General features: G+C 39.8%; 1 protein-coding gene across 1 annotated transcript; it reads right to left on the bottom strand.

Annotated features, from left to right (window-relative positions):
* Nucleotides 1–4,398: 4,398 nt before the first annotated feature.
* Nucleotides 4,399–6,895, bottom strand: LOC127097226 (uncharacterized). The gene is made up of 5 exons (XM_051035734.1): nt 6,833–6,895; nt 6,529–6,766; nt 5,274–6,356; nt 5,006–5,219; nt 4,399–4,771 (listed from the first exon to the last, which is right to left on the bottom strand). Exons 1-5 carry the CDS (start codon nt 6,893–6,895, stop codon nt 4,399–4,401), a joined length of 1,971 nt encoding a protein of 656 aa, XP_050891691.1.
* Nucleotides 6,896–14,025: the final 7,130 nt, after the last annotated feature.

Raw genomic sequence — 14,025 nt, 5'->3', positions numbered from 1 at the left:
TTGCATTTTTCCCTCCAAAATTCAAATGGAAAGTCCAATTTTTTTGCAATGGAAATTCATGGATTTTGATGCTTGAATTGGATAGAGCATGTCAAGACAAGAATGTGGCAAAAAATCCCACTCCATTTGGCCTTTTGGTTCAAAAGTTATGCACTTTTGAAATTCAAATTTTCTTGACCAAGATTGATCCCTAACTTGCCAACCACACATGATAAATTCATGTTCTTGGACTTTTTGGAAATGTGAGAGCAAGATCTACAACTTTCATGTTGGACAAAATTTCATTTGAAGCATTTTTGGACATGTAATTTTAAGGAGAAAACCTTTCCATTTTTGGCAATTTTGAATTACAAGTCACTTTCTATTTTTGGAAAGTTTTCATCTGACTTTATTTTCTTCATTGTTGATGTTTGAAATGTCAAATGAAACTTGTTTGGACATGAATGAAGTGTCTCTAACCCTCTCCCACCATCAAATCCATCAGTTGACCTTTGGTTGACTTTTGTTGACTGATAGATGGATTGGCTAGGTACTTGTCGCAACCCGAAAAATACGGTCTGCGAAAAAAACAACTAGCGAGAAAGAAAATGACAGAAGAGTCGCCACCGTGCGTTATTTATCCCAAAGGAGGAAAAGGAAACGCTCGAAGTAAACCTGGAGAAAGGAAAGGAAAAGACAAGGTCTCGCAACCAAATCTTGGGTTCGGGAGTCGATTATGCGAAGGGAAGGTATTAGCACCCCTACGCATCCGTAGTATTCTACGGGATCCACTCTTGTTGTTTCTTGTCTAAAGGGTGTGTGTTTATCTAAGGTACTATTTACTAAAAGAGAAAGGGTCAAAAGAAAATGACTCGCATGAATGTCGCATCCATTGCATACGTATCTCATCTGGATATGAGAATCAGAGTCTTCGTAGCTCGGCTACCTATGGGTTAAAGAGGAGTGTGCTCGCTAAGACGTCGCGTCTTATGCCTACGTATCTCATCGGGAATGAGAATCAGAGCAAAACGTAGTTCCGCTAACTAACGGGAACAAAAGTCTCGATTGCAACTAGGGCAAGAGAAAGGGAAGGTCTCGATCGCAACGAGGGCGAGAGAAAGGATCGCAACAAGGGCGAAAGCAAACAAGGATTAGTTGTTAGTCGTTAGTCAAACTCGGCAAGACCTCGCATCTTGTGCCTACGTATCTCATCTGAACATGAGAATCAGAGTTGCCGTAGTTCGGCTACACGCACGCCAAACAAACACAGGCAAAGGCAAACGTGGAGCCTGACTGCCAATCACTGGACTTACATCAGCATCCGAACCAAACACACACAAAAGGGGCAAACGTGGAGCCCGACTGCCAATCACTGGACTTACATCAGCATCCGAACCAAACACACACAAAGGGGCAAACGTGGAGCCCGACTGCCAATCACTGGACTTACATCAGCATCCGAACCCAACAAACCCACACTGGAACCCGAATGCCACTCGATGGACTTACATCAGCTTCCGAACCGAAACACACACAAAAGGAAAAGAAAGGTGCCCGGAGTGGTCTCGCACGACCACCTGCCTACATACCTCGTCTGGAACAAGGATCAGGGCGATGTAGTTCCCCCACATAGAGATTGCCATCTGAATATGGACTTGGAAAGGAGGATACCAGTTGTGTCGAAGGAGAGTGGGCGATGTGTTCACGTCCTAGCAGTAGGTGTCGCAGCTCGCTGAATCGAGTCTTAGGCAGTTACCTCTTTGCAATAGAACGGACTACATGCCACAAGATCGGAGACGCTCGGAAAGGTCTAGAAGTGGGGAAGCTCTGCCCTAAAGTTGTCATGCAATATGTACTTAAGTGTTAGGATTTACAAATGGGAATATCTACCTAATGTTAGCATGCAAAGGATATGGGAATCCTACCTATGTTATCATACAAAGGGTTCTATCTAATGGGTGCTACCTAATCGGAACAAGAATCGACGAATGGAGCAAGGAGAAGTGTTAGGGATAAAGGTAGATGGCGATGCATGAAGCAATCGACTTACAAGGTTGATGGCGATGCATAAAGCAATCGACTTACAAGGTTGATGGCGATGCATAAAGCAATCGACTTACAAAAGGGTGGATGAATACGTGTTGGTTCTGTTAGGTTTTGAAAAATGATTACTCGACGTTGGATCGAGGTTTTGATCTTGTTTTGAAATGGTTATCGGATGTTCATTTTATTTCTTGTATTAACAGATGAATAAAGAATGAAAGAGTAAATTTTATACATTTCATGGGAGAGGGGTACATTTGTTATGAATGGGGGTTGTTCATGGCAAACAAACAATAATAATACATGCCTCATACACCATACAAGTAGGCAACAATCAAACAATAAGATATTTAAACAAGTATATGATCAAATCAAATAATCAAAGAAATGAAATAATGAAGCATTAAACAATGTATGAGTGTAAGTGTAAGGGAACCGGCTCATTGTAAGAAAGCCCAAGAGTAAGCTATGTGAGGTTGATGGCGATGCTTAAAAAGCAATCAACTTACAAGGGTGTAAAAAATGGGCTCGATATTAAATCGAGAAAGTATGATTTTTATAGTTTGAAAAAATGGTTTTTGAACTATGCATTTACTAACAAATGAAATTATAATAGACATAAAAAAAAAGATATTAACAAAATACTAAAAGAATAAAAAATGCTAAAAGAAAAATAATATAACTAAGAGAAATAAAATGCCAAAAAATGCCACTCATGAGTATTGAACCCTCCCCACCTAATATTATGCAACTGTCATCTCTCCACTAGGCCACTCAACAATATCTGCTATTGAGGTACTACCATAAATATATGAACTGGGCTGACAAATTTATAACAAAATAAAAAAAACAAAATAAACATTTTTATGGTTTTTTTATTATTTCTGTTAAAAAACAAATTAAGCTAAATAAAAAATAAAAAATAAAAATAATAATAAAAGAAAATAAGAACATATAAACATTTTCTGATTTTTTTGTATTAAAAAGAACAAAATAAATTAAATAGTAAAAGGAAATAATTAAAAATTAAAAAAAAACAAAAAAAGAAAAAAAGAAATGGAAACAGCAGAAGCTCGTCTCCATCGTCTTCCTCACTCTCTCTCACCTTGCGAACTCAACCTTAGCTAGCAATGGTAATCTCACGCACTCGAAACTCATCCTTCTTATGACATCAACAAAACCCTCTCACGCTCTCCAACTCAGTGAATCGAACTCCCTCAACTCTCACAAATATTTTCAGACAACAAGCATATGAGAAAGATAGAGAGAAAGAAAGAAACCTTACAAAGTGTCGCAGTGGTGGCGGTGTAGGACGTGCAAACGCTGGCCTCCAGGTAATCACTCTTGGGATTTTTAGGGTTTCCTCTCAGATTTTCGCCTCCTTGTTTCTCTGTGAACAGTGGCCGCCTCCAGCCTTTAGAAATTAGGGTTTTTTTTCTCCTCTCCTCTCATGAACAGTGGCCTCCTATTATATATCTCTCATCTCCTCTGCTCTCTGCTCTGTTTCCTGCTGTGTTGCTGAGCTTCCTCAGAGTAGTGGGAAGTACCTGTACAGAGGGTGCTTGGAGTTTTTTGTCCTCACCCCAGCTTGGTGGTCCCTCTCCCAATTCTCCTCATTTTGAAAATTCTACTGTTGGTATGAAAACTTTCACTACAGTAACTCACTTAGCTGAAAAGTTTGTTGTGGAATTAACTGATTTTTGGTGTGTTGTTGTATTACTGCAGGACTACTTTGATGCTACATGATGTTGCTCATGATGTGAATGCAAGGTTTGTTAAGGGGTTGCTTAATATTTTGGTTGTGGCAATGTGAGGAAGTTGCAGGCCTACTGTTTTGATGCGATTGAAGTGTGTTATGGTTGCAGGTTGTAAGCATGGTTGTTTGTTGGCTGATGATTGTAAGTTTCCAACTGTATGGACCAATACTAGATTGTTGTGGATTGTTGAATAGGGTGTTGGTTTTGACATGGTATTGGCATTGCTTGACACATTGCAGGTTAGGCTTATGAGTTGATGTTGTGAATGGTAAATTCATCTAACATGGCTAGAAGAGGAACACCATCATATGTGAATGACATATCATGAGTCTCTTCCCATGCACGTGTTTTAGCAACCAATGTCTCAACCAAAGCAGGAATTTTATTTACCAATATCCGAGCTTTCTCTGCTCGTTTGAGGTTTAAGCGTGCACCTCTGCTTGCATTATACCTGTTCTCGTCCCGATTATAGTCCTCAAGCCAGCTCTCTTCTTCACATGCTGACATTCATTTCTCAACCTTGTCCAATATATCTTTTCGGCTTAAAGCTTCTTCTTTCGCTTTTGCTATTTGATTGTCCATGTCAGCCAGTAATTCAGTTGGTTCAATGTCTCCAGAATCAATCAATGCCAGGATCTTTTCTCTTGATTTCTGGTGAAGAGTGGACAAGATTTCCAATCACACCAACTGCCTCATAATGCATTGCAGGATCCTCTGATCCAAGCATTAGTACAAGAGTGGGCAACGTATCACATTCAACAATCTGGTCTTTATTCTCAACATTTTGAAATGCAAGAGTTCTCAGGGCCCCTGCAGCAGCTCTCTGTACCTTTGTATCAGTGGACTCAAACAAATCAACAAGAGGAGGAATACCACCTTCCAACCTGACAAGGGTCTTGATGTTGATATTTTCATGAGCAAGACATTCAGTAGCATCCAGTGCATTGCCGGTTTGAGCTGTAGAAAAAGGATGATAAGCTACTGCTAACATACTGTCAAGATTGGAACTGAAGGTTAATTTTCATGCTATTGGTTTTAAATTGGAGTTAATTTGTGAATATTATGCCTGCTGTTAACTTTGTGGTTTGTTGCAGGTTTAAGTTAGGCTAGATTGAGACTGGTTAGGACCTGAACCAAGATGTGTGGTCTAGTCCTACATTGTGTTGCTGACCTGCTCCTACTGCCATTGTCCATGACACAACTGATTTCATTCCCAATTTGAGTACCCGAAGAAAAAACAGTAACTATCAACTGGTTGATTTGCTGATTTCAGTTCCTCGATTTTACTAATTGTCACTATGTGATCAAGGAAGTAAACTCCAGGTAGGATTTCGGGTAAATTGTTTCCGGAAACTATTCTAGTTAAGGATAATAGCGGCATTCCGGTTTTCACAACTGGACCCCCAAAGGACAAAGGAGCCTCTTTCAATGTTTTAAAGCCTTCTTCCAATTTAGGCAGAAAACTTCAGTTTAGATGCTTGTTAATGATAAGACCTTGAAATCCAGCTATTTGATTGGCTGCCACAATGAGAATCTTGGATCCATCAAATGGCTGAACCCCTAAAAGCTTTTCTGTGGCAATTAGCACAGAACCGACCACCACGTGAGGCAATATTTCAACCCGTTCATTTGATGATACTGGTAAATTTATCATGTTGGGTTCTACCGCCTGATTCAGTACTCTATCAGGACCTGGGACTCCACGGTATTTCGGCCGCATCTGAAGTGACTCCTCATGAACAACAGTTTGCAAAGTGCCACGTAAGTTTTGATTCTTGACAACTCTTTCAGACAGCCACAGAACTTTATCTCTGATAAGATCATGAAAGTTACTTCCATGCTCTGCTAAAAACCTCATAACATCAATTACAGCCACATCTCCTCCATAAAGAAGAGGTTCCTTTTTCTCTGCTGGAAATAGAACCAGTGCAGGATAAACCTCCTTCCGATTGACAGACTTCAGTATCAGATGGCAGTCATTCAATGTATCGACATAGCCCTTAATGGTCCGATATACTTCACGAATAATCAAATCCATTCTCTGGCAGAATGCACACCAACTATTGCTAAACAAGACCAAAACATCTTTGTTCCATGCATTTGAAGTGTTCTCTTTGTTAGAAAGATTGAAACCAATAACAAGTTCAGAGAAAGTATGAGCTATGATTCGAGGTATAGAATCCACTTCATGAAAATCCGAATTAACAAATGGAGGATGCCTGGCCTCCCTTTGGCCTTGAAGAACGTCTTCTGACAGCTGATACGGAAGCAGAGTTCCACTAAGAAACTCTGAAAGAAAACCATGCAGTGAAGCTAAGTTGAAACTTTTCTCTTCGGGGTAAACATAATGTTGCTGCCAAAAGGGGTCAACTATGATCATAGATGGAACTCTATAAGCACCAATGAGCCTTTCAAGCAACTGATAATTACCATCAGAATAGAAAAAGGAACCATTAAAACCAAGAAAATCATCCTCTTCTTCTGCATACTTGTTTCCATCAAAAGAACCATCCCTGGGGTTATTTATTTCCGATTGAATAATTTTGGCACTAGGAAGTTTGTGATCTTCAACAGATTCTTCAGAGTGCACAGCTTATATCTCTTCACCAGTGACAATAGAAGATTTCTTGACTTCATCATGTTGTATGATCTTCTTGAGAAGTTTCTGCTGAAATTTGATTTGATTGAACTTCGGAATGCAATTGTTGTTGTGACTGTTGTGCTTGAGATGGTAGCAAATTTGATGCACCTTGTTGTGATTGCTGCTGAATTGGAACCTTCGATTGCTGTAGCGCGTGCGCAGAGTGCTGGCTTGTCTGCATGCCTGAATTGGCAGATTGAGGTCCAAGGACCTGCTGCGGCTGTAACCCAGTGACATTGTTTCCCAACGGTTGGTGTATATTTGATAGATTGTTTTGCTGATTTATTAGTTGCTGCTGTTGCAAGTTTGAAAGATTATTCTGCTGTGCAAGTAATCTCTGTGATTGCTGCAAATCACCAACATTATTCTATTGCCCAAGCATCTGGGAGTGTTGCATGTTGCTTGCATTTGCCTGTTTCCCTATAAGCTGTTGCTGTGGCTGCCGTTGTGGAGGTAATATTGACTGTTGAGCCATTGGTGTTTGTTGATCGTGCTGAACGCTAGATAGAGGAGATGTTTGGATCATGGAAGGCTGCTGCATGCCAGATTGCTGAGAAGATTGTAACTGATTTGATTGTAGCAGGTTCTACTTACTTGGAATTCCCAATTCCAAAGGAAGAAATGTATCCTTCTGCTCTTCTGGGGTCAGCGGTTGTAGTGTCATTTGAGCATATACTTCATCTGTTTCAACATCAGCATGCATAGTGACATTGTGAAGCTGGCAAACCAACTGAGGTGGCAAACTAGGGTAATTCGGTATGTGCCCATCGATTTCGCGATTCGTTGTGGCAGATACCTGTTCACTATGACCCTGAGGGAAGTAAACCACACGAGTTCCTGCAGTTGGTTATGCTGGACCATTTATATAAGGAGGTTACCATGTAGCTCCCATGAGCCATTATCGCCATCACAATCTCAAGGTCAAGTGTAGGTTCAGTGCTGCTGGAAAGTATTGGGCAAGGCAAAGCAACTTGTAACATGAACTGCTTGCAGCGGCATGGCTGACATATGGTTTTCCTTGGCTAGGTCATTTGTTTTCAAGGTTTGGTGTATTGTATTCTTGGTACGAGCTGTGAGTGATAAGCAAAGTATTATGTTGGATTGTTGGAGGACTCTTTGGACCTGGTTAGGGCGAGCTAAAGAAAAACGGTTAATGGTTCATGGTCAAGACAACATGGTTTGCACAATGGGACTTGCTTGCAATGGAAGAAACCAAGAAAAATCAACAACAAACAAGAAAATTGGGTGATGTATTGAAGAAAAAGGCCAGGCCAAGTTGGATGGGCAAGAGCAAGTGAAAGTTGACTTTGGTCAAAGTTGAACAAAAGTCAACTGTTGACCAAAGTCAACAAATGGTCAAAATGTATTTTCTTTTTTGATTTCTTTATAAATGGATATTCAAATGGAAAAATATGGGTTAATTTTTGGGTTTAGTGAAATTGGGTTGACTTTGGTCAAAGTTGACCAAAAAGTCAACTGTTGACCAAAGTCAACAGTTGGTCAAAAATGCCAAATTTTGTATTTTTCTTGTATGGAATCATATGTACTGAAATAAAATTGAAATGGATTAACAAAATGGTTTGAAGTTGGTTTCACAATCAGTTTAATCATAACTTGAATGTTTGGACTCTTGAAAAGAAAATAACTTGACTGATAATGTGTATGAACAAAACCATGAAATAAGACCATAAGGTTAGGGTTTTGACATAGTATCCATGAACCAATAACATGACTGGCAAGTGGCTAGAAACACAAGAAACTGGGTTGTTCAGATGACCCAGACCATATAGGTATCCACAATCACAACACCATGACTTTGGATCGAAACCACAATCCTCATACAAAACCAAAGTAAAACTAGGCCAAGCATGCCAAACAAACATCAAAAATTCAGGACCAAAATCGGGGTATGACAGTACTGATGAAATTGAGCCTCAATCTCCTGATGAAATGGCTCAAACATGAAACCCTAGCTTCCATAAGCTCAATGAAACCATATGATGATCTCTCATCTCAATGAAGACCTCATCTCCTTAACAAGCCCTGATTGGCACAATTCAGATGATTAGGGTTGACCAGAGATCAAAACCCTAATCCCAAGGAACATGATCAAGCATAATGAATCTCTTGGTGATGATAAGACCATGATGATGATGATGTACTATTTCAACCAATAAGATAATCAATCTCCTTGAGGAACCAAGAAACCCTAATTTGAAGCACCAACCCTCAGAGGATTAGTGATCAATTCATGAAACCCTTAGGCTAGAATCTTTTAACCTCTTTATCTTCTGATCAAGACCTAGGAGGATGACTTGCTCAATGTTGCCATATGATATGCAAAGATGCAATGCCTAATGACCTAAAAATGAAATGCAATATGTTCAAGCTAGTCCCAAGAGAGGAGGGTAAATTTTGAGGTGTTACAGCTGCCCCTATTCAATCCACTGTGAACCTGTCGATATGAATAGCCTCGGCTTTCAGATGATCAGGGTGAAGAGTGATTGAATACCAAGAACAGACGAACAATTTTCACTCTGATGGGAACTAATTGACAATGCCTGTCAGAATTGGCAACGAAACAATCTCTGAAAGAAGAATCCGTCTGGTACGGAGAAAGGTCGGCCTGAATACCGAAACAGGAATATGTCTGGATAAACGGTAACACAAAGATAACCATGGCCTGAATGCCACTCGTCAGTCTGCATACTGTAACACCTCAAAATTTTCCCTCCTCTCTTGGGACTAGCATTAACATATGGCATACATTTTAGGTCATTAGGCATTTGCATATTGCATATCATGTGGTTACACTGTGCAAGCCATTCTCCCAAGTCTTGATCAGAAGATAAAGAAGTCAGAGTGCAAGCCTAGGGTTTATTGACTGATTATTGGCCATCTGAGGATTGGGCAGTGAATTAGGGTTTCATGATTCTCAATGGACATTGATCTTCATCTTGATTGCAATGATACATCATCATCATCATCGTTGGATGTCATCAGGAGATTGAAGAAGATTCCTTGAGATTAGGGTTTTGACCACTGGTCAACCCTAATCAGTTGCATTGGGCCAGTCAGGGCATAATCAGGAGAGGGGGTTTGTGATGGCTATGGGGTTCATTATGTGGTTATATTGTGCATATGGAAGCTAGGGTTTCATCATTGAGCCATTTCTTCAGGAGTTTGGGGCTCAATTTGATCAGTGCGTAGCCAAATTCATCTATCTGTCAGAAAAGTCAATTGTGGTCAACTGTGCCTGGATTGATGGATTTGGAGGAGGGAGAGGGCAAGAGATACTCCATTCATGTTCAAACAAGTCTCATTTGACATTTCAAATACTCACATTGAAGGATTTGAGGTCATAGCAAAGGTTTCCAAAAGGAAAAATGACCTATGGTTTCAAGTTTCCAAAAGGATGGCAAGTTTTTGGAACGACTTCAACCCAATTTTCCACCATCAAAAAAGCTTCAAATGGAATTTTGTTGAACATGAAAGTTGTAAATCTTTCTCTCCCATTTTCAAAAAGTCCAAGATCGTGAGAATCGGATGAACGGTTGAGGAGATATGGTCAAGTTACCACCGGGCGTGCATGGCAAAATTTTCCATGTATCGATGCACACGAATTTCGTATCGATGCATGCAAGGCAAAAAAGGGCCATGTATCGATGCACACGAGTTATGTGTCGATGCACACTGTTAAAAAGTGCCTTGTATCGATGCAAACAAGTTATGTATCGATGCATACTGTTAAAAAGTGCCTTGTATTGATACAAACAAGTTATGTATCGATGCACACTGTTAAAAAGTGCCATGTATCGATGCAAATAAGTTATGTATCGATGCATACTGTTAAAAAGTGTTATGTATCAATACATAACTCTATTTTGAGCTCTCATACAGCACCGTTCATGTCCATATTACTTCATGCACCATCTTCATGCACAAGAGTGAAAATCTCATTTGAGCCAACACACTCCAAATATCAATTGAGAATGTATGAGCTGTCAATGAGCTGTCACAGGGCTTGAGTGAAAAGGCCATTTTGCCCTTGCTTAAGTAAATGCACATTTGCTAATTGCATGTCATTTTGCTAATTAAGGTGATTAAGTGTGGATTAAGCTGAAGTATATATTCCTAATCCTAACAAACTCATAACAGAATTCACAATTCCCCAAAATCAGATCCAAAAACTCTCAAAATTCTGAAAAATTCTCAAGAACACCAAAACCAAAAATTGACAAGAACTCTCTCATTTTCTTGATCAATTTTCGAAATTCTTCTTGCTGCCACTTCCTCTCATCATCATCTCCATCTGTTTTTGAAGTTTGGATTGAAAGGAGCTTCATTCGTGGTGGTTCATTGTGGAGGCATCAATGGTGAATTGAAGAATTCGTGCACTACAAGCCGTTTCAACTGAATCTAACATCTCTACTCATCTTCCTTATCACTCTACTACATCTGTTTGTGGAAATCGAAGCTAAAGAACTCCAAGTTCATCACAGCAATTTCCAGGTTGGTAAAAATCGAATCGCACGAAATGCTTAATAATCATATGCGTTTGAAAGTTCATGTCACGTAGGTTATGGTGATGCCTTTAGTTTTGATTATAGTGGACTATAGCTTAGGAAATCTGGATTCGAAATTTTGATGTCGAACCCTAACTCGCGCGATTCGTATGATTTAGGAACAGTTAGGTTACAATAAGTTCATATTCGGATTGTGCATGTTCATACGATTCTAACGAGTATTCGTTTGCTCGTTTTGGTGCTGGTTTGAAAATTTCGTGTTCTTGAGTGGCTGGAGGAAGGAGAAGACGAAGTTCTGCGCCATTTACTGTTCAATCCAAATTTCTGTTTGAAAATTCAAATACACTGTTTCCCGCTCCCGCCTTAATTAATTACCAGAATGCCATTACTAATTTATAGTTAATTCTAAAAAATCATAAAAAATACATAACATGTTAAATAATTCATAAAAAAATTGTAGAAAATTCAGAAAAATGTGTGGATTGTTTCTTTGACTTCCTTGTTGAGTTTAGGATTTTTTTGACCTATTGGTCAAAGTTGTGCATGGCAAAAATATTGTTTGACCTAGACTTATTTCACATGTGCTCAAAATTGATACATTTTACCATTTGGTTCATGAAATGCTCATAGTGTTAAATAAATTCTTGAAAATTTTTGTGATGATTCTTGACTGATTGATGCTCATTTCCATGTAAATTTCATGAGTTTTTGATACCTGGTCATTGAGTTATGAATTTTGGAACTTAGGTGTGACAATTTGTGTCACACCTCATTATGTCAATTTGCTGGATTTTTTTTTGTGGCCTAGGCTTGGTAGAATAATGTGAAATTTTGCATGATGGTTGATTAACATGTTGAGATGCTATATGAATTTTTGTGGAATTTTACATTGCATTTTCAAACTGATTGTGATTTTTCATTTCTGTTGGTCAATTGTGCAAGCTTGTGTGACATAGGTTGGTAGATTGATTGAGAAATGTTCATATGGTATTAGATAATCATGAAATTTGATGTGCTTGTAGTAGACACATAATGTGACATCCCTGTTTTGGTCTCATCCATTTCTTTTTTGTCTTCATTGAGTTATGAATTTTTGAAGTGGAAGCATGTGTTGATGATGTGATTTGGAGCATGTAATTGTGTCTGTTTTTGTTGATTTTCATTGACATAGTTCCCTTGGTCCAAATAGGCTAAAATTTGACATGGTAGACCTTGAATATCCCCTGCTTAGGTGTAAATTATTTGAGAATTTTTGGAATTGCTTTGGTGTGGATTTGAATGCAATAGTTCTGTTTGCATGTTTGATGCTTCATTTGAACTAGTTTGCCTTATTTTGTGCATAACATGAGCATGATGAATGATATGGACATGAGACTAATTGTGTTTGCTCTTGTTTGACATTAATTTGACTTTGGTTGGTGAATACCTTGCTGTTTAGGAATTTTTCTTGCCTTTGGACCCTAGGCTTGGCCTAGTGGTCTTGTTGCTAATATTTGCTTGATTTTTCAGGATCAAAAGCATAATGCACATGGAGAATGAATCAAATTGATTGAAATGGTGTTGTTTGATGTTTGTATACTAACATAACATTGTTTTGTAGGTTGTGAAGCTTAGGCTTAAGCTTTGAGCTTGCCTTGTTGTGCCTTGCTTTGTGTAGTTTGACTGATTGAACTTTTGCTGTTTGTTTCTGTCTGTCTGAGTACTAACTGTGTGTGACTGTTTCCAGGTACTTTAGTTGCTCAGTTCCTTGTGAACTATTGCTTTGCTTTGCTTAAGCAACTTGCATTGAGGTATAGTTTTCTAACTTCATGTAGTCTGGAGACCCGGCTGTTACCGGGCCGGGCAAATTGTCTGAAGTCCTCCTTAAGAGGCAATGATTGTGGTTGTTTATTTTTAAGCCCAAGCAGGTGAAAGTCCTTTAAATAAGGAAATTGGTGGAAGGTAGGGGTATGCAGTCTACCCCCCACTATTCAGTTGAGTCTTCTCCTTGCTCCCATTACATGGTTGTAGCATTGAGATCCTAGCCCAAGATCCTGTGCAGTGCACATTGTGTCAGAGTCTCTGAGTATAGAAGGGTTCCCCCATTCTGGACCCATGCTCATTTGTCAGAAGCTCTCCCTGGTTAGGGATAAGAGCTGTGAGGTCTCATCCTCACTTCATCCTTTCATCTGCTTCACCTTAGCCTCGTAATGGCAAGGTTAAGAGCAAACACAGCCTGTACAGAGGACTTGCTGAGGCAGTCAAACCTGATTGATTGAGCCCCCTTGTTTGGCTATAGAGTGTGCTGTGTGGATATCTGATTGACATGCTTGTTTGAGATGCTTATTCTCATTTGATGTATGCTTGTATGTTGTTTGCTTGTGTGCTTGTTCCTTTCCTGGTTAGGATAGGCTTGCTTATGCAAGTAGGATAGAAACCTGAACTTAGGGTGACTTTGCATGACAATATCTAGGCTCGAGTCGTAGTCTCCCTAGTGTCGTGTCTTCCCCTGGTTTCTGGTTAGGAGAGTTTCTCCCCTGTTAAGGGGAACTACATCGCCCTGATCCTTGTTCCAGACAAGGTATGTAGGCAGGAGGTCGTGCGAGACCTCTCCGGGCGCCTTTTTATTTATTTGTGTGTGTTGTTTGACCAGTGCTAGGCTCGAGTCCCCGACTCCTTAGCCAGTTGTTGTTTGTTTGTGCTTTTTGGGTTCGGATGCCGACGTAATTCCATCTAGTGGTTGTCGGGCTCCACGTTTGCCCTTTTGAGTGTGTTTTGGTTCGGATGCTGACGTAATTCCATCAAGTGGTTGTCGGGCTCCATGTTGGCCATCTTGTTTGATTGTTTTGTGTGGTTTGGGCGTGCGTAAGCCGAACTACAGTGGCTCTGATTCTTGTTCCCGACAAGATATGTAGGCATAAGGTGCGATACCTTATCGAGCTCTTCCCTTTTAACCCCACCTGCGTTCCCTGTGTGTGTGTGATGTTTTTAGCAACCTATTCTTATTTTTAGAACGTGGATCCCTAGGAGTACCTAGGACGTGAGGGGTGCTAATACCTTCCCCTCGCGTAACCGACTCCCTTACCCTTTCTCTTTGGTC

The sequence above is a fragment of the Lathyrus oleraceus genome, chromosome 1, assembly GCF_024323335.1.
Source record: "Lathyrus oleraceus cultivar Zhongwan6 chromosome 1, CAAS_Psat_ZW6_1.0, whole genome shotgun sequence".
NCBI lineage: Eukaryota > Viridiplantae > Streptophyta > Magnoliopsida > Fabales > Fabaceae > Lathyrus > Lathyrus oleraceus.
This window is presented reverse-complemented; position numbering and strand designations above follow the sequence as displayed.

Excerpts from the sequence above, each read along its gene's own strand:
- LOC127097226 (XM_051035734.1), bottom strand. The coding sequence starts at position 6,895 with ATGGCTCAACAGTCAATATTACCTCCACAACGGCAGCCACAGCAACAG. Across the intron at positions 6,357-6,528 it reads TCAGCAGCAATCACAACAAG|AATCTGTTGAAGATCACAAA; the intron begins GTGCATCAAATT and ends TGCACTCTGAAG. Across the intron at positions 5,220-5,273 it reads TCAAATAGCTGGATTTCAAG|GCTTTAAAACATTGAAAGAG; the intron begins GTCTTATCATTA and ends AATTGGAAGAAG.